The 21,221-nt window shown below is 38.4% G+C and overlaps 1 protein-coding gene across 3 annotated transcripts in view; it reads right to left on the bottom strand.

Annotated features, from left to right (window-relative positions):
* LOC306855866 (myocardin-related transcription factor B-like) overlaps window positions 1-16,606 on the bottom strand; it is a 38,805-nt gene extending 22,199 nt beyond the window's left edge. For 2 of the 3 annotated variants that reach the window (XM_079394798.1, XM_079394799.1), the window contains exons 1-3: window positions 16,470-16,606; window positions 8,092-8,147; window positions 4,497-4,733 (exon numbers count right to left, since the gene is read on the bottom strand). In XM_079394798.1, coding sequence (XP_079250924.1) covers window positions 4,497-4,733; window positions 8,092-8,147; window positions 16,470-16,522 — 346 coding nt within the window. In that variant the 5' untranslated portion in view covers window positions 16,523-16,606. Of the gene's footprint in view, window positions 1-4,496; window positions 4,734-8,091; window positions 8,148-15,123; window positions 15,198-16,469 lie in introns of those variants that run through there. The other variant, XM_079394800.1, reaches the window with a different exon arrangement.
* Between the last annotated feature and the right edge of the window lie 4,615 nt (window positions 16,607-21,221).

Below are 21,221 nucleotides of genomic sequence, written 5' to 3'. Positions count from 1 at the left end.
GACATTTTGAAATGTCATGCCAAATATTGGCTCATTTTGGATTTCATGAGAGCTACACATTCCAAAAAAGTTGGGACAGGTAGCAATAAGAGGCCGGAAAAGTTAAATGTACATATAAGGAACAGCTGGAGGACCAATTTGCAACTTATTAGGTCAATTCGCAACATGATTGGGTATAAAAAGAGCCTCTCAGAGTGGCAGTGTCTCTCAGAAGTCAAGATGGCAAGAAGATCACAAATTGCAAAGAGTTTGAAGTTATCATCATCATCTACAGTGCATAATATCATCCAAAGATTCAGAGAATCTGGAATTATTTCCATGCGTAAGGGTCAAGGCCGGAAAACCATACTGGATGCCCGTGATCTTCGGGCCCTTAGACGGCACTGCATCACATACAGGAATGCTACTGTAATGGAAAATCACAACATGGGCTCAGGAACACTTCCAGAAAACATTGTCGGTGAACACAATCCACCGTGCCATTTGCCGTTGCCGGCTAAAACTCTATAGATCAAAAAAGAAGCCATATCTAAACATGATCCAGAAGCGCAGGCGTTTTCTCTGGGCCAAGGCTTATTTAAAATGGACTGTGGCAAAGTGGAAAACTGTTCTGTGGTCAGATGAATCAAAATTTGAAGTTATTTTTGGAAAATTGGGACGCCATGTCATCCGGACTAAAGAGGACAAGGACAACCCAAGTTGTTATCAGCGCTCAGTTCAGAAGCCTGCATCTCTGATGGTATGGGGTTGCATGAGTGCGTGTGGCATGGGCAGCTTACACATCTGGAAAGGCACCATCAATGCTGAAAGGTATATCCAAGTTCTAGAACAACATATGCTCCCATCCAGACGTTGTCTCTTTCAGGGAAGACCTTGCATTTTCCAACATGACAATGCCAGGCCACATACTGCATCAATTACAACATCATGGCTGCGTAGGAGGAGGATCCGGGTACTGAAATAGCCAGCCTGCAGTCCAGATCTTTCACCCATAGAAAACATTTGGCGCATCATAAAGAGGAAGATGTGACAAAGAAGACCTAAGACAGTTGAGCAACTAGAAGCCTGTATTAGACAAGAATGGGACAACATTCCTATTCCTAAACTTGAGCAACTTATCTCCTCAGTCCCCAGACGTTTGCAGACTGTTATAAAAAGAAGAGGGGATGCCACACAGTGGTAAACATGGCCTTGTCCCAACTTTTTTGAGATGTGTTGATGCCATGAAATTTAAAATAAACTTATTTTTCCCTTAAAATTATACATTTTCTCAGTTTAAACATTTGATATGTCATCTATGTTGTATTCTGAATAAAATATTGAAATTTGAAACGTCCACATCATTGCATTCTTTTTTTTTTATTCACAATTTGTACAGTGTCCCAACTTTTTTGGAATCGGGTTTGTAGTTTAAAAGCTCAACTTTTATAAAAATTGTTTTATGGTGTAAATCTAACAGCACTCAATAACGTATCAAAACTAAAACTACAAAACCATTATTTATTATATAAAAAAACACAATTACTAAATTTAGACTTGTTTGCCTTTGGATGATATTGTGACACATTGTCTATATTTTAGCAATAACCCATCCAATGGAGTCCCATGTGAACTCACTGGACAAAAAGATCCACCCACAGATTAGTGTGAAAATAGTCCATTTCCACTAAGTTGTAATGAGACAATACCAAGTCTCATATGTCAATATAATATAACGTGTATGTCTCCAGATAACTTGTGGGAACATAGTCATAAATGTTTCAGTAGGGGAATTTATGAACATTGGTGACGTTAAATTTCACTACAACTAGATGGGTGGGTTGAAAAGAGGAAGGATGGGTACGGTCTGTCCTCCAGCCAGAGCAGGAACAGATCATGTTGATTCAGGCCAGTGCAACAAAACTTATATGAGCTCATAATATCTTTAGGCAGCAGCGATCATGAATCAATTATGAGAAAATACAAGAAAAGAGTATTCCTTTAACGGTATTTAATGGAGCAGTTATTCGGATAAATGACATTTACTCAAACTCATAACTTAGTACATTGAAGGTGATAAAAAACAGAAATGATGTCTTGTATTAGGATTTATTGCGAGTCTTTCAAGTTTATCATATTATGTTGAATGTTATGAGGTGGTCTGTTGCACATTATGTTCTCATAAAGTACACCTTGTACCAGGGCTGTAATCACACGACACTGAGGGTGGTGCCCTCCAAAATTCATAACTGTAGTCGAATGCTTTGGGTTTTCAACCCAAAAGCTTCTCCTCAGGTTTATAGATCTAAAATTACTCAGATGACAGAAAACAAATGCAACTAAACTATTTTCCAAGTAATGTATATCTATAAACATTAAAATATACAGCTACATTTGTATTTTAGGAAAATATCATCATATTTGGTGGTCTGTGGCATCCAAACCCTAATCTTATTATTTAAAAAAATAAATATATTATTAAAAATCCCCTAATAACCAAGAGATCCTCGGCTTGAGGACTTTTATGCACAACCAAGAAAACAGAAACACTAATGGAATTTGTAATGTTGTGTGCATTTTGGCAAAATATTGCTAAATATTTTGCAAGCAGCCAATGTTGTAGCATACAGTACAAGCAGCACTTGATTAAAATAACTGTAGAAATTTGTAAAAGTCAGCAAATACATGGTAATTCTGAGGTCATGTTAAATATTGAAGTGTCACAGTTTCATATCTATTTCAATGCAACAACCCTGAGAAACTGCTGACTGACACAGAATGAGATGAAGAAAGTCATGTAGTGGGGTCAGAAATACACACATGCCTGGTGGGGTCTCGGTTTACTTCCCTTCAGCACTAAATTACCCAGCAGCCCGAGGGCACACTGACATTTTCAAGGGCAATGCTGTCTGTAGGGAGGCACTTGAACTCTGTCTGCGGTCGGATAGATGTCAGTGTAGTTTGGAAAGGTTCACTGCCATTCCGCCCATTGGGCCATCCCTTTAGTGCCGTCTTATTAGGGTCCATATACCACTAAAACATTTCCAGAATGAAACTTTGGACAGGAATGTGAAAGCCAGACAGAAGGAAAAGATAATAACATCAGAGTGACTCAAAGAATTCAACATCACTTTTTAAACTGGCCAAATGTAAAGAAACGTTTCACTCGACAAGGAAAAAAACCCAAAAAAATAATAAATCGCCCTCATGTCTTTACAAATCTTTTGACTGACTTTCTTCCTTGGAGCGCAAAAAGAGAAATTTTGAATAATGCCTGGTTGCTGTTTTCTATAAAATAATTAATGGGGACTTGATAGGGGAAGTGACTGAAACAAATCATTTGGTTTTGTGAAAAAATAAATGGATACACAGAAAAGAACAAAAAGACTCAAAAGAACAATTTGTTCATAAATCAAACATTGCTATGTCTCTCATGAAGGCACTAGGAGGATGTTGCATAGAGCGGTTTTTATTTGACATATTTTGAGCCTGAGAAACCCAGTCCTCATTCACTTATATATTGCCATCATTTCAGTGATCATAGAGGTTTTTCTAATTAATAATTATATGTCATTATTGGAAATACATAATTAAAATTACTGATTTTAGTTTTCAATGTTTTATCAAGTTAAATGGGTAATTTGGTAACTGCTTACCATTTATGCGGTCCAGAGTATCATGTTTTCAGGAAATAAATTAAACCTGTCATAGTAAAGTTCTTCGACAATCAGCTGACTCTTGATATTTGGTTATTGTTTCACTGACACATTCAAACGTGTCATCTGAGACTTGTTAATTACTGTAAATATCAGTTTTTCAGCCTTACAAAACTGAAGCCGAATTATTATTATTACTATTTATTTGCTGTTTTGGATGAATATTTCAATATTTGATTGGTGAACTTATGGTGCATCACTAGACAAAACAGTAAAGAATTTAAACATCTGCCATTTATCTGTTACCACTGCTATAGATGAGCTTATCGGTATTGTCCAGAATGTTACGTTACTGTACTTTTAAATTCTTTTCATTACTTTAAGTGGCCCAAGATATCCTACAAAAATCCACCTTTTGTGTTCCACAAAGGAAAGAACGTCATAGAGGGTGCATAAAGAATAAAATAATGATTATTTCTGAATGATGAACTGTTCCTTTGAGTTTCATCCAAACGAAAACCACAACATGACTGCAAGCCTAAGAATACTCTATATAAGAGGCTTTAGGAAATCATATTTGACACAAAATCTATCACATTCTTACCAGTCGTGCACCCTAACATGAGCCAAGAACACTTTGGAAAAGAGTTAAAGGGAGCACTTAAGACATGATTACATGTTGGCATTCACACGCAATTCCTGTGTAATTCCCAACGTCTTACCGCAAACAAATTTCTCAACCTTCTGGCAGGCCTTATTTTCTCAGTGTCAAATTGGGGCAGTAGTTTAACGGATGAGGAGTAAATAGGAGCTTGGGAGCAGAGTTATGGCCTACGGGCCTGACCAAATGGGCTTACTCACCGTTCTTGCGCTCTTTAATGGGTGGAAGGCTCTGAGTGGGCTGCAGAGACAATTCCTCCAGGTCATGGGTCACCGCTTCGCTCCGTGGGCTCAGCACCAGCACCCCTAGTGCGCCCGAGTCGCCCTTCACTCCCAGACTCTCCTGGGGCTCCATAACTCCTAAGGGGAGAGGCAAGGGTCTCTCCCTGGAAACTACCACAGCGGTACAAACTACTGGCGGGAATCTCGGACTACACTCTGCCAGAAAAACAAAGAGAAAAAACAAAAGGCTTTCAAGTGCAGCCCTCGTAAACATTAGAAAGCCCTAATGGAGCTTAAAGTTGTTGTTGTTGTTGGGGTGTGGTGGCAAAACTAATTTACTAGTATGTGGTTGATTGTTAATAGACTTTAAATGGGCCAGAAATGTGGCTCAAAGGTTAATGTATCCATTTGTATCACATTGCTGAGATCCAAGTTAAATTTAGTTGTAAACTGGTGATGGAAAACTTAAAAATAAGCTCTTCTTTTAATAGCTTGATCGAAATCTGACCAGCCAACCTCTCAACCTTGAACTATCCACTCCCGTGTATTTAATCAAGTAAGTTTGATGGTCCTCCCAGTTAACCTATAAAGAAAGTTCTTAAATCCTTATGGCTGATGTTTAAAAGTGCAAGTTGTATAAGTCTTGTTGTGGCTCCAATCCAAGACAAGTTATACGGGAGTATATCCAGGCAGCACGTCTGGCCCAGCTATTTAATGTGTTATTCTGACAGATGCTTTACATTTTGATACACAAAGGCCACTTCGGACAACTTTGTCTGTAATATCTGCTCTATCTAATTTTGCAATGTACTGCGCTTCGAAATATATGTAACCACATTTCATGGTTCAGACATGGAGATTTATAAAGCCAATATTTTAAATGACCACAGGGCTCCATAAAGTACAAGACATGTAAAATTCAATGTCACACTACAAATTTATGATCAACATATCAGGAATATCTGTATGGTTATGCTAAAAGTGATGCAGACTAGTGATGCATATTAGTCACTTGCCCTAGTTAGGCTAAATAACCATAACTAAAATGTATTTTGACCTGCCTTGGGTTTACAATTTCAAAGTCTATTAAAACATAAAAAAAACATTGTATTTAAAAAAAACTGTTTTAAAGAAATGTTATTGGCTGTAGTTCTATTACTGGGATGTTGCACTGCTATTTCTTAACATTATTTCGAGCAATTCAATAATACAATGTTATAAGATAATAACTAGCAAACACTTGAATGTAAATTTTCACGATTCAGTGGCTTCCAAAATTATTTGGACAACACAATACACAGACAAACAAAAAATGGTGTAAGTGTTGTATTTGATGTATGTGGAATATTATACATAAATATGCAACATAAACACAGACTTATGTCCATATAATGTTCAATCAATGATTAAGAATGGTTCAGAAAATGTGAAGCCAATTCATAATAAAGCTCTATCATTATCTGGTTCCATATGCATTTTGGTTTGAAATGTTTAATGCAATGAAAAACATATTGAAGAGTTACAAATATGCAAGTAGAAAAAAAAAAAAAAGTTTAAATCTTTTGATTAGTTTATCAAATATATCTCAATGTTGCACTTAATTTGATTCTTGGACTCTTCTATTGGAAGGACTTTGAAAGATGCTTCTCTTTGGAATGCTATAAAATGAATTTTATATGCATTGTGCACGATGTCTTTTCAGAAAGCTCAGTCTATTCTCTTTCCAGAAGGATGAGAACTAAAGAGGCAGCATGAGAGCAGGCAGACAGACTGATGAGATGTGGAGCTATAGATATCCAGCTATGCAAATGCTCCTGTCAAAGACTAATCCTGCACTTTTCAAAACATATGAAAGAGGGTTTGTTTTGTTGTGAGAGAAGACTCTTGCTTCCCTGATGTCCCAGAAAACACCCACCACCTTCTCATGGTGGTGCTCTTCTCTCTGGAGACTTCAGTTCAGCAATGCTGAGAACAAGCACAGGCACATCCCTACGGGTACATGCTTTTGTTCTGAAGCCATGAGTCTCAGGACAGCCAATGAGTGATTACGAGTTGGTGTTGACTTGGTACAAGTGTTCAAAACATCCTCCGCTCACTGTATGGTTATCTAGAAAAGTCTAGTTTCTATAACAGCTGCCATAATTAAAAAGCTTGTGATGTTATTACACTGCTAACGTGATGTGGAGCACTTGAGTGGTGCAGCGTACAAAAGATAACCATGGTAAAATAACATTTAACATAGTTATTATTACTTTTTTGCCTACAAAAAACCTTATCTAGTTTCTAACCCCCACACACATACACACACACACACACGTTGGTTTTTGTGGTTTATGGGGACTCTCCATAGGCGTAATGGTTTTTATACTGAACAAACTGTTTTTATTGCCCTACACCTAAACTTAGCCCTCACAGGAGACTTTGTGCATTTTTAGATTTTCAAAAAAAACACCACTTAGTATGTTTTTTAAGCCTTTTGAATTACGGGGACATAGGCAGTGTCCTCATAAACCACCTTCATATTGTAATACCTCTGTCATACCCATGTCATTATACAAATTTGTGTCCTCATAAACCACATAAACATGCACACACACTGACACACACACACACACACACACAGACACACACACAGTCAAACCAAATATAACTTCTGATCTATTTTATTAGTGTTTGCAGTGGGTGAGGATAGCAAAATAAAGTAAACTGTGCCATATTATACCTAAAAATTCTTCATACAGTGGACTACCAGTAAAATAGATAAAAATCTGGGACCAAAATTCTTCAGCCACTTTGATCTGACCATGTTTTAAGTGTTTTTTTATTTTCTTTAATTGCTAATGCAAATTTGTACACCACAAACTGAACAAAATTAAGCATTGCTTGGTAATTGGTTGACCTAAATTTGTATTATCTAATTGTGTACTTCAATTTAACAGCTGGCGGCTACTCAACCTAATTCATTACATACCTTTCTATCAAAGCTATCTGACATGAAGATGAATTTGTTCTGACTTTATTACCATTTTCTAAACTATAGCGAATAAACTGATAATGTGAGAAATGTTGAAGGTGTCTGAATACATTTTGGTTTGACTGTACACACACACACATGTATGTGTATTATTTTGCCAATGTAAGCATTACATATACATTCATACACATGCATACCAAAAATGTAAATAACCAAATAATATACACATGCATAAAAATAATTGAATTCATAAATTAAATAAACATAAAATTAAATAAATGAATAAAAAATGTGTCAGTATAATATAAAGCCTCATGCAACAATCAATCATAAAAATCCATCCCAATTTAAATTACAACTGTAATTTTAATCCTAACTGCCCGTTCAAATTATTAAATACTTTTTGAATTAAATCTACAATGGGCTACATTAAAATCATTAGTAATTCTTCTTCCCTTTAAATAAAATACACCATAGTGGACAACAGACCAAAGAAAATCAGTTTATGCTATTAAAAAGGTTTACAACTTGCTCAGAAAAAAAAAAAGACTACTCTGGCACAATACCTTTAATTCTAATCTGTCCTCGCAGATGATTTACCTGTCAAAAGAGAAGGATGCTTTGTGTCACAGCGCTCCTTATGAAAATCATGGTGCCTGTGAAACAGAAAAGGAATATTCTGTCATAAGATGAAACAGAACAACAGCAGGTTGAAGTGACATAGCAGTTTTCTATAGGTGAAAGCAGGAGCTTTGTACCTCATCCGCCTGCAAAACAGCATCTGAAGTAGAGAGCAAGGAAAGGGAAGGGTGGTTTGCATCTAATCAATGCAGTTGCTGTGGAAACGCTAATCTGCCCGTGCGCTGATTAATAGCTAAACAATAGGATGACAGATATTTATAGATGTGTGCCACTCCACAGAAGAGGCCATCAAGAAATATGGAAAGCTTCTGAGAGTCTGCACTCAAGCCTCAAACACAACCTTCGCAAACAAGAACATTAATATTCATTAAAGCACAACACAAACATTCAGCTGCTGCTCTCTACAGCTCAACTGAAATTCTGTGATTACTTTTTATCATTACTCCGGTGTTCAGTGTCACATGACCCTTCAGAAATCATTCTAATATGATGATTTGCTGCTCAAGAAACATTTCTTATTATCATCAATGTTGGAACTGTTATGCATTTTTTCCAGTATTCTTTGATAAATAGAAAAGTTCAAAAGAGTAGATTTATTTGAAATAGAAATCTTCTGCAACAGTTGTTACTGTCAGTTTTGATCAGTTTAATGCATCCTTGCTGAACAAAAGCATTAATTTCATTTCAAAAATTATGACTGACCCCCTCTGCAGAAATATTCACCAGTTTCATCTTCCATGTTATTTTTTATTTATTTGATGAATGCATATAAAAATATCCTAAATATGTGGACTTCATTCTTGTTGAGTTCACAACCGCTTTCAATGGAAAGCAGAGAAAGCAGATTAAGTGACTCAGTTAACACCGTGTTCTTGTTATCTTGTGCAAATTAAAAACAACAGGTTGATGAATGTCTTAACTCTTCCAGACACACAAGCTCCGATGACTAGACTAAGCCTTGGCTGGCTTTCTTGCCTACTCAGATTCCCTGCTCTCAATCTTATTCATCTGAGTTTAAAGACTTTCGGCTGTTTTCTCACTAAGGATCAGCGGTAAGCCCCTCTCAGTGACACTATGACAATTCATCTTAGTCCAGCACAATTTCGAAACCTCAAACAGAATTACATGTATGGTTTTGAAGTGGAAACTCGGGCCAAATGGGGACATCGCTGTACCGCTTTCTGCCAGTAAACTCAATGGTCAGTTCACTGGATTCTTTGCGTTGGGATGCATTTTCACTCCACCTAGAATAGGAAGTGAAGATGTGCATGACTGAGAACTCAGTGTAAACAACTTCTCTCCCCATACGGGGAGAGACTGTGGCTGAACTTTAACTAATATAAATCACATGCCGTAATAGACTTAACAAAACATTCATTTCGCAATGAAAGCTGGAAAAAATGGGATTGCCGATGTGGAAATTTTTGTTGGTGATCTACTGAAAATGTGCAAATTAAAGAACACAGATGCAACTAATTTCCATAACGACCAATGCAATCTACCAAGAACAGCACAAATTAGCAACTATCACACCCATGTCAAGCACAAAATGGGCTGACGTGATTTAAATAATTAGGGCCCTATGAAATCAATTTAATTTTTTTTCCCAAATTCCATTTTTTTCTGTTTTCATTTTTCTACACTCTGTTTTAATGCTAAAATTTTATTTTATTCAAAAAAGCATGCATAATTAATTGAAATCATGAAACTAACAATTACACAGAAATGTATTAAAAGTTTAACAAAAAATTAAATTTTAAGGCCCTATGAAATGTTTTATTTTTTTTTCTCAAATTCAGTTTTAGTTTTACCAAATTCTGTTTTTCATTCATTTTTATTGATCATTATAATTGTAATGATTTCATTAAATATTTATAATCAAAAACATCTCTAATAACCTGATTTTATAAAAGTTATTTATTATTATTATTATTATTAAAAATAATAAAATGATAATGTTTTAATAATAATTTTATTAGTAGTAGTACTGTCATTGCATTAGGTAATATTTTTCGGTCACTGTTTCTTCAAGTTAAACCAAACGTTTATTTTGACGGGTTGCTGTGAATACTTTTAGGTTTCTGTATATGATATGATAATTGTTTTACTCAAAAGAAATGGTAAAATGCTCATGAAGTGATGTTAGTCTATATCATGTTTTGATTTAAGTGTACTATGCCACTTTTGATGTATCCATTTGGCAAATTCCGTGACATTCGGTGTTATAAATTCTGTTTGTATGACTGGAGTCCATGATTCCGCCTGCATTTTCCGCACTGCGCAAATCATAGGGCCCTAAAAAATGATGCAAATACCAGTAAATCGATGACCGCAAAGCAAGTAAATCACATTTCTGTCACGTGTTGTTTCAGTTTAGTTCCTGTTTGTCCTTATTTGGTCGGTTCCTGTCATTAGTTAATCATCGTTTATTCCATTCACCTGTGTTGTATTAATCATCTTGTTTGCTCCTTTGTTTCCGTTCCTTTTATAAGTCCTCAGCTCTCCCCTTCTCTTTGTCTTGGTTTAATGTTTTATAATGGTATAGTGTGTCGATGCCCATTAAAACTCCTTTTCGTGCGACTACCTCTACAACCACAAAAGTTAAAATTTCATGAAATATTTTTCCCCATAAATTTTGCATCTGAAAGGGAAACTCCAACAAATGCATATTCAGCAACAAAAATAACCATGTCCATGCTTACTTATTGCTAATTTTTCACTGCATGTTTTATGTAAATCCTGTCAGAAGTTTTTTAATGCCAAAAAAGGGTTTGCGGTGGTGCAAGTTGTTGATAAATCTGGCGCTAGGCATCATAAACTTAACTTTTGTAAATGTTTTCTGAGAAAAACAACACACGAAACAGCTGAATATCACACACTAGATATTCAAGATGTTTCAAACACAAAGCCCCACAGAACCATGCGGCTTGTTGCAAATGAAAACAGTATGTGTCCTCAAACCAGCTCAAAATATTCTCTGATAGAATATCTCTGGATACAATCATCTCTGAATCATCATAAAATCAAGTCTGAAGATAAAAAAAAAAAAAAAATACAATTCCATCACAAACTATGCAATTTCCTGTGAAATCTGTCAGTTCCGACCGGCCAAAACCTTTACACCGCTTCTGGCTTTTGGGAACTTGTGTCAGCTCAAATCAGGGAAAAAAATTATAGGTGTGTTTCTCAATTGTGTTTATTAAAATAGTTAACAGTTGTTCAGTAAAGTCCAAACAACGATCCAAGTGGCGTTTGGCGTGACACATTATGGCCGTATTACCGCATTACTACACAATGAGAACTTCTCTTCACACAAACACTGAATGACTCATCCACAGTAAACTGGAGGGGGTCAGCTGTGCTGCTAAATATAGCTGTGAGACTGGCCAGAATAAGCATCAGAAATAAAAAAGAAACCCCTCCAGCGCTTTTCCATGTGTGCACGGAGAACGCAGGCATCAGGAGTCAGCACAAAGAAAACACTGTGAGAGCCACTTGAGTGAGGAAAGGAAAGAGAAGGGGGAAAATTCCTTTACCATTCCCAAAAATGATTTTTAACTATCCCAGAAAGCCAAGAGGCTGTCCCTGAGCACAGCACACATGGCCTTTGCCCCTCCCATTTCCCCTCATGCCACTGGCCCAGCACAGGGAGTCAGTAGCGAGGGATCAATAAACCAGAAATCAAAATAGCTTGCTTTCAACCACTTGATGGGGTTTATTTGATTGAACCAAAAGACGCAGGTTTACTTAAAAGTAATGCTCATCAAGGATTTAATGCGTTTTAAAAGCTGATTCCCATATGACCATACAATTACTTCATAGAATCTACTTGCCATTTTTAACAACATGATTCAACCCATTTAATAAGACACGCAGTTACTGTGGGTTTTTATTAGATTTCCATGAAACTACATTAGCACAAACCTTATGCATCTTTTTCAGAACAGCAGATGTTTGGCAGTCTGATTCATGGTAGCTTACCACTTTCATCAAGCAACAATGTGGCGAACAATGACATAAACTTGATCATTTCGAACAATGGCCAGAGTGATGAAATAAGCGGTTTCATGGTGTTCCTTTTGGGTAAACAATATCAACACCAGACATTAGTGCTACAGTTTCTACTCAAAAACAAACTGGAACAATGACAAAATAGAGTTTGAGAGATAAATAATGAGAAAAATATTTATATTTTATGTGCCTACTCTCTGTATTCATGTGGTTTTAAAAACCTTTTTATATTTAATTTTCATATTTTTCACATCATTAAGATTTTAATTTTCAACAAAGGTTTAACATGACTGTAAAATGTCATGTGGTATAACTATAAAGTAACATTTTTCTTGACATGTGAGTGTGCATATTAATCATTATTTCCAAAAAATGTTTTTAAAGGAATAGTTCACCCAGAAATTAAAATCTGCATAAACTTTACTAACCCTCAGGCCATCCTATATCTGGATGAGTTTGTTTCTTCACTAAAACAGATTTGGAGAAATCAGCATTGCATCATAAACAATGGCTTGAAATTAAGACGCCTCAATGATGGATTTGTTTCTTACAAACATGCAGCTTTCATTTCACACCATATTAATTGATGGGCCGTGGTCATGTGGATTACGTTTTTATCAGCTGTTTGGACTCATATTCTGATGGCACACATTCACTTCAGAGGATCCATTGGTGAGCAAGTGATGTAATACTGCTACATTTTTCCAAACTCATCCACATCAGGATGGCCTGAGGGTGAGTACATTTCCATTTCATTTTTGGGTGAGCTAGTCCTTTAAATATATTTAAGGAAATAAAAAACAAACAAACATAAATATTAAATCATTATTTTTTTAGGGGAGTCACACCACATAACATTTAGCAACCTGAACCTTGTCATGCAATAAAATAATCTGATAATTTAAGAGATTTCCTGTTTTACGTCAACCCACAATATGTTTAACAATACATGCTGACTACACTTTCCCATTCTGTAATATATTAAAGGAGATGGTTCAGAGAGAACAGATCATTGCGGAAAACAGGAGGTCATTTTGCACAATCTTATCAGAACGCATGCAAGTTCGTTGACCATTTAAGAAGCTTAAAATTTGGTTGGCAGTGCTGACTTATTAATTATGTTGACGGCTTTTGATCTAAGGACACCTGAGCTTGGATATGAATCTGGTTCATCAGCATCAAAGCCTATGAGGTTGCATCACATGACAACTCAGTGGAATGTTATTGTGTCATGTGAGCAGAGAGGGGGAAAACTTATTTGTCCTGATTCTCTTTTTACGAGGCATCCGTTTGAAATATGAACTAAAAAAAAGCCAGGAAGATGTTTAGTTTAACGGAACAGTGATATCTACTTAAGCAATGATCTCATTCTTATTTGTGTTCTAATGCACAAAATAACATTTACCCAATGACAACAGATAACGATAACAAGCTTGAGGCCACAAACTTTAAGTTAAACAGGCGACGCAGCAGACTAAGAAAACAATGTCCAGACCACCAGGGACACATCATGCTTACAGCCACTATAAATACCAGGACCTACAGCTTTCAAGTCCAGCTGTAGTCTAAAGGTCCTGTCTTAACTGTAGACATGAGGACATTGACCAGATGATGGAAGGTAGTATCAAAACACTGCCCGTCGTTTTACACAAAGCCAAAGAATTCCTTTAAATTGATTCACAGACAAAGAACAGTCCTCACCATTCATCTTTTCAGCACACGCTGTTTGATGGAGGACACATGTATGTGAAATATGCTGTGGTGAACTGACACCTGCGGTGGGTAAGATTCAGCCTGTCATCAATAAAGAATACTTTATTTTTCAAGTCAACGTCCATAGCATGAGCTATATTTAGGCGAGAAAAGACTATGTTTTTCTGAGAATAATATTTGATCATTATAAATACAAAAAACGTGAGCCGAGAAGCTGTGAAAATAAGTTGGCATTTGAAGCTATGCAGGCTAACTGGCATGGATAAACAATTAAAACACATGGCTCTACCATTTAAGAGCTGCTTGCAAATATTATTCTTAAATCATAACACACTCACTATTTTGACAACTCTGTTTGTCTAGTTTTCCTGACATATTTCCATTAATATGACAAGCTTAAATCAATAATAACAATCTGGTTCTTCCAGTCCTGGGTGCTTGTCATGCTCTTCTCAATTACAATAACAGCCAACAGACAGAAACACAATAACAGTATTACTGTAAGTGCAAAAAGATATTGTAGGCCAAAATGACAACCTATTAAACTGAATTTAGTGAATATTAACATATTCAATATTGCAAGAAAACGTGGCCTACAGTCCATACTATATTTAGGCATAATACTGGGCTAATTCAGGATTTTCTACCAGCAGTAGAGAGCAGTGTTGAGTACTCGGACTTGAACTCGGTCTCGAGACCATATTTTAATAGTCTTGGTCTTGTCATGGACTTATGTGCATTTTGACTTGTTATTGACTCGTACATATTAGGAATCGAACTTATTCCCGAGTCCACTCGAGTCCCAATCAAAATATTTCATGATTATTACTGTATGTTAATATTTCTTTAAATTGATGTTTGATTGACACGTCCAATGATTGGTGATTTTCTTGTGCGTAGGGTGCCACAAAGAGTTCATATGCAGTAAGATGTTTTTAGACAAGAGCACTTAAGCTTAAAGGTTGTTACAGTTGAACATATACAGGTATAGTGGTACAGTAATGTTATGTGTTCTAGAAATGTTATGTGAATGTATATAGTGGTACAACGATGTTATGTGGACAAGAGCACTAAATACTGACAAGTAACAAGTCATAATTGTGATAAAATTACCTTTACACCACCTTACTATGTGGCCTTTTTAACCTTGACTGATAATATTTTTTAAACCAATATCACTCCAAGCAAATAAAATACATTGTACATGCCATGGTTTATTTGATGTACTGTTTGAGTATGGTGCCATTTTTATTGCTTCCACCCAACCTTATGTGGACTTGGACTCGTCTTGGTCTCCAACCTCTCTGGTCTCAGTCTTGACTTGCACTCAGCCCTCTCTGAACTCGGTCTTGACTTGAATGAGCTGGTCTCGACTACAACACTGGTAGAGAGTAATTGGTCAGGCCTGTGGCAGTAAACACTGGGAGTGTTTTAGGCACCACATCTCCACACAAATCACACTGAAGCTACAGGTCGCTACATGGGAACGCTCAACAACGCTGCCTTGCAGACACCCTCATAATGCCAAGAGTGCATGCTTTACAACATTTGAATGAACTTTCAAGACTGTTCCACTTGTTTATGGTAACAAATACTCGACTCAAAATGCACTCTGTGACCTCACACAGTTGAAGTGAAGCACATTAGTTTATTAATTCAGTGGATGCATTTATCTAAAATGACTTTTGTACAAAGTGGAAATCTGTCGTTGTTGCTTTTAGAAGCTATTTCAATTTACAGTCCTTACAAATTATTTGTACAGTAGTCAGGGTGATTTTATTATTGAATAAAACCAGTGTAAACAAGCATTCAAAATTTAATGCAAGTGTAAATGTAGATGTACATTTATATGTAAACAATAAATACATGTATACATGTAAAATTTAGATTTGATATTCATACAACAAGTTTACATGAATTTAAATATATATTTAAGTCGCTGGGGTATATTTGTAGCAATTACCAAAAGTACATTGTATGGGTCAAAATGATCGATTTTACTTTTATGCCAAAAATCATTAGGATATTAAGTAACGATCATGTTTCATGAAGATATTTTGTAAATTTCCTACCGTAAATATATCAATACTTAATTTTTGATATGTAATATGCATTGCTAAGAACTTCATGTGGACTATTTTAAAGGTGATTTTCTCAATATTTAGATTGATTCCAGCTTTTCAAATAGTTGTATCTCAGCCAAATGTTGTCCTGTTCTAACAAACCATACATCAATGGAAATATTATTCCATTATTATTATTATAAAAAGTTTTTTTTTTTTGCATTGGTCTTAATTGATATTCTAATTTTCTGAGATACTGAATTTGGGACTTTCATTAGTTGTCAGTTATAATCGTCAAAATTAAAGGAAATACACATTTGAAATATATCAGTCTGTGTGTAATGAATGAATCTAATATACAAGTTTCACTTTTTGAATGGTATTACTGAAATAAATAAACTTTTTCATGATATTCTAATTTTATGACCAGCACCTGTATAAAGTGTCACTTGCATTGTATTACAATGACTGGAGTGTCATTCACTCCCTCATGCGCGCGGCAGCTACATCTTATAGATACAAGAATGTGAAACTGTATAAATATCTTACCGCTTGTTTGGCTTCCAATTTAAGCGTGTTCCCTTTGATGACACACCCAGCATACAATACAATTCCGACAAGGCATTTATTTTCTTTCTTTACTGCAGTTGCAGGAGTTGTTGATGCTGGTAAAGATGGCCGCTCTTATTGTGTTTAGCCGGTGATGTAATGAAGTCGTGTTAACCCTTCACAACACTTCAACTGATACCACATCAACACGCAATGCTATCATAAAAGTCATTCGTATAGTAATTAACATAACATCTTATTCTGAAAGATACATGTAAATAAGTATACGCAGCAATGCACATAATGCTCAAGCTCAGAGATGTAGGTTATATATATATATATATATATATATATATATATATATATATATATATATAAAGTGATATTACACTGCTAAGGAGAGATTTTCCCTCTAAACTTAAATCTCCGTGATGAAAACTATTAACTGAAATGTAGGCTATTAAAGCTGATTTTTATAGATGTATTACATTTAAATAGGCCTATATTTATATAAAGATGTTCTGAATACTTTTAGGCATTTAATGTCATAGGACTGGTTATAAGTGTGCTGCTGATAGATTAATAAACTCATATCAGTTACAGACCCTGATGTGAACCATTACCCTAATTATAAATGTCTGTCGCCAGTCCAAGTGGGCTCAGCAAATAAAGTCAAAATTACATGAAGAAAAATAAGATAAAGTAATGAACTAAGATAAGTATGAATAATAATAATAATAATAAAATAAAACTATAAATATACACTGGATTTTATGTTTTTGTATGACACTGCCATCTGGTGTTGCTTTCAAAGTCATGTCCGACATGTGATCATTACGAACACATCCAAATATAGCCTAATAGCAGGAACAGTTCAACAAAATTCAACAACAACAAAATAGAAACAAAATTCAAGCTCCTTGTTGTCACTGAATTTTTAAAACAACATTACTCTGTATGCTTCCACATGGTTGTTGCAGTTCAGAATGATAACAGCATGAAACTGCACTGTAGCTACAGGAGACTGCACTGAACACAAGAAAGCAGAATAGGCAAAACAAGCCTATTTGTGCAAAATGCAATTATTGTATATATCCATGGACTTTTATATTGTAAGATCAACATATTATTCATAAAAATCATTATGGAGTAATTAGCAAAATGCTGTTTAAAACGGTTTTAGATGGAGTTTAGCATGCCATATGGCATGACCTAAACAGTGGTTAATGTCAATGGTACAAAAGTTTTACTGAGGTGGAATCTTTTCAAATCATAATAGCAAGATTTTAGGAACTTAAATGTACACTTTAAATACAAATATGTACTGTAAGGTACTAAAATACATACTTCAGGGGTAAATAAGTTACAAAGATGTACCTTTTGAAAGGATACTGTCCCAGTGACAGATTTTATGACCCTTTTTTCTTAGAGTTAGGATAGTTCACCCAAAAATGAAAATTCTGTCACCCTTGTCATTCCAAACCTATATGACTGACTTTCTTCTGTGGAACATAGAAAAAGATATTTTGAAGAAACCAAACAATACAGACTTCCACAGTACGTTTTTCCAATGCAAGTCAATGTGAATTTAAACTGTTTAATAACCAACATTCTTCAAAATATCTTCATACAAGTTTGTAATGAAATTAGAGTGAGTAAATGATGAAAGAATCTTAATTTTTTGGATGAACTATCCTTAATATGCGTAATACAAACATGCAAAGGCAAATATAGAGGCATACCAAATATTAAGGTATTTACTCTTAAGACGCATTCATAATATTTCTGAATACATCAATATGTAAGAGAGTAAATGTGATATCTGATTGCTTATTGTAAGCCAGTGTTTATGGTGTTGAACTGTTGCCTCAAAGTAACATGAGGCAAGTTGTGAACCCAGCAGGTCATTTCTTTAAAGTTTACAATATAATACTTGAAATGAACTACAACTCTTGATTTACCCAAACACTTCAGGATTACACCGCCTTAATAAACTTTGCGAGTGTCCTTATGTTTTAACAGTCATTTAGAATGTAGTAGAGATAATTTGCAAACCAAACCCGAGCCAACATAACGCCAAACTTAAGTAACATGGTCTTAAGTCATAAGAAAGGTTGCTCTTTCCCCCTCTCTTTCTGTTTCTCCTGCTTCCATTTCTCTATGAGGCGCCAGGCTAGACAAAAGTGAAGCGAACACGGAGAGAGTGCGCGAGAGAGACCGAGTGTGTCCGAGAGAGAGCGACACCGCGCGAGAGAGACCGAGTGTGTCCGAGAGAGGCGACACCGCGCGAGAGAGACCGAGTGTGTCCGAGAGAGGCGACACCGCGCGAGAGAGACCGAGTGTGTCCGAGAGAGGCGACACCGCGCGAGAGAGACCGAGTGTGTCCGAGAGAGAGCGAAACCGCGCGAGAGAGACCGAGTGTGTCCGAGAGAGAGCGACACCGCGCGAGAGAGACCGAGTGTGTCCGAGAGAGGCGACACCGCGCGAGAGAGACCGAGTGTGTCCGAGAGAGGCGACACCGCGCGAGAGAGACCGAGTGTGTCCGAGAGAGAGCGACACCGCGCGAGAGAGACCGAGGCTGTATCCGAAATCGCCCCCTATACCCTCATTCACTATTCCCTACATTAGTCCACTCATATAGTTCACTTGAAGGAGTGAATGAAAACGAGTGAGTGAATTCGGACACTAAGTGCACCGGAAGGACTGCCGCTTTTGCATAGTTTGCTTCCTGTTAAATAATAATTTGATACGGGCAGCTCCAATAGTAAGATTGAAGGATTTATCTAGAACTCAGTCACGGAAATTATGTATAAACCCTTATAGTCAATTTACAATTAATTTGTACCTGTGTTGTATTACGCCGTGGACGAGCGCTTCTAAAATGAATGGATGGATGATTCAACTGTGGGCGCCATCTTCTGGTGAGACGCGGGAATTCATTCGGCGCGCGACTCTCTCAGTGCATTCTGGGGATTCTCTTGCCGTTGAGTGTACATCGCTTGTACACTCGTTTTTGCGGTGCATTGTGGGATTGAATGAGTGCACTCGAGAACATCCACTATGATTTCGAACACCACTTAAAATGGCTGTCCCCTCAAATAGTGCACTATTTGAGGGTATAGGGGGCGATTTCGGATACAGCCCGAGTGTGTCCGAGAGAGAGCGACACCGCGCGAGAGAGACCGAGTGTTTCCGAGAGAGAGCGACACCGCGCGAGAGAGACCGAGTGTGTCCGAGAGAGAGCGACACCGCGCGAGAGAGACCGAGTGTGTCCGAGAGAGAGCGACACCGCGCGAGAGAGACCGAGTGTGTCCGAGAGAGAGCGACACCGCGCGAGAGAGACCGAGTGTGTCCGAGAGAGGCGACACCGCGCGAGAGAGACCGAGTGTGTCCGAGAGAGAGCGAAACCGCGCGAGAGAGACCGAGTGTTTCCGAGAGAGAGCGACACCGCGCGAGAGAGACCGAGTGTGTCCGAGAGAGGCGACACCGCGCGAGAGAGACCGAGTGTGTCCGAGAGAGAGCGAAACCGCGCGAGAGAGACCGAGTGTGTCCGAGAGAGAGCGACACCGCGCGAGAGAGACCGAGTGTGTCCGAGAGAGAGCGACACCGCGCGAGAGAGACCGAGTGTGTCCGAGAGAGGCGACACCGCGCGAGAGAGACCGAGTGTGTCCGAGAGAGAGCGAAACCGCGCGAGAGAGTCCGAGTGTTTCCGAGAGAGAGCGACACCGCGCGAGAGAGACCGAGTGTGTCCGAGAGAGGCGACACCGCGCGAGAGAGACCGAGTGTTTCCGAGAGAGAGCGACACCGCGCGAGAGAGACCGAGTGTTTCCGAGAGAGGCGACACCGCGCGAGAGAGACCGAGTGTTTCCGAGAGAGAGCGACACCGCGCGAGAGAGACCGAGTGTTTCCGAGAGAGAGCGACACCGCGCGAGAGAGACCGAGTGTGTCCGAGAGAGAGCGACACCGCGCGAGAGAGACCGAGTGTGACCGAGAGAGGCGACACCGCGCGAGAGAGACCGAGTGTGTCCGAGAGAGAGCGACACCGCGCGAGAGAGACCGAGTGTTTCCGAGAGAGAGCGACACCGCGCGAGAGAGACCGAGTGTGTCCGAGAGAGAGCGACACCGCGCGAGAGAGACCGAGTGTGTCCGAGAGAGAGCGACACCGCGCGAGAGAGACCGAGTGTGTCCGAGAGAGGCGACACCGCGCGAGAGAGACCGAGTGTGTCCGAGAGAGGCGACACCGCGCGAGAGAGACCGAGTGTTTCCGAGAGAGAGCGACACCGCGCGAGAGAGACCGAGTGTTTCCGAGAGAGAGCGACACCGCGCGAGAGAGACCGAGTGTGTCCGAGAGAGAGCGACACCGCGCGAGAGAGACCGAGTGTGACCGAGAGAGGCGACACCGCGCGAGAGAGACCGAGTGTGTCCGAGAGAGAGCGACACCGCGCGAGAGAGACCGAGTGTTTCCGAGAGAGAGCGACACCGCGCGAGAGAGACCGAGTGTGTCCGAGAGAGAGCGACACCGCGCGAGAGAGACCGAGTGTGTCCGAGAGAGAGCGACACCGCGCGAGAGAGACCGAGTGTGTCCGAGAGAGGCGACACCGCGCGAGAGAGACCGAGTGTGTCCGAGAGAGGCGACACCGCGCGAGAGAGACCGAGTGTGTCCGAGAGAGAGCGACACCGCGCGAGAGACCGAAAATGCGCGACAGAAAATATAATAAAGTAAATAAAATATAATAAAGAGTGTTAGAGCGA

Source organism: Barbus barbus, assembly GCF_936440315.1.
Source record: "Barbus barbus genome assembly, chromosome: 3".
NCBI classification, from domain to species: Eukaryota; Metazoa; Chordata; class Actinopteri; order Cypriniformes; family Cyprinidae; genus Barbus; species Barbus barbus.
This window is presented reverse-complemented; position numbering and strand designations above follow the sequence as displayed.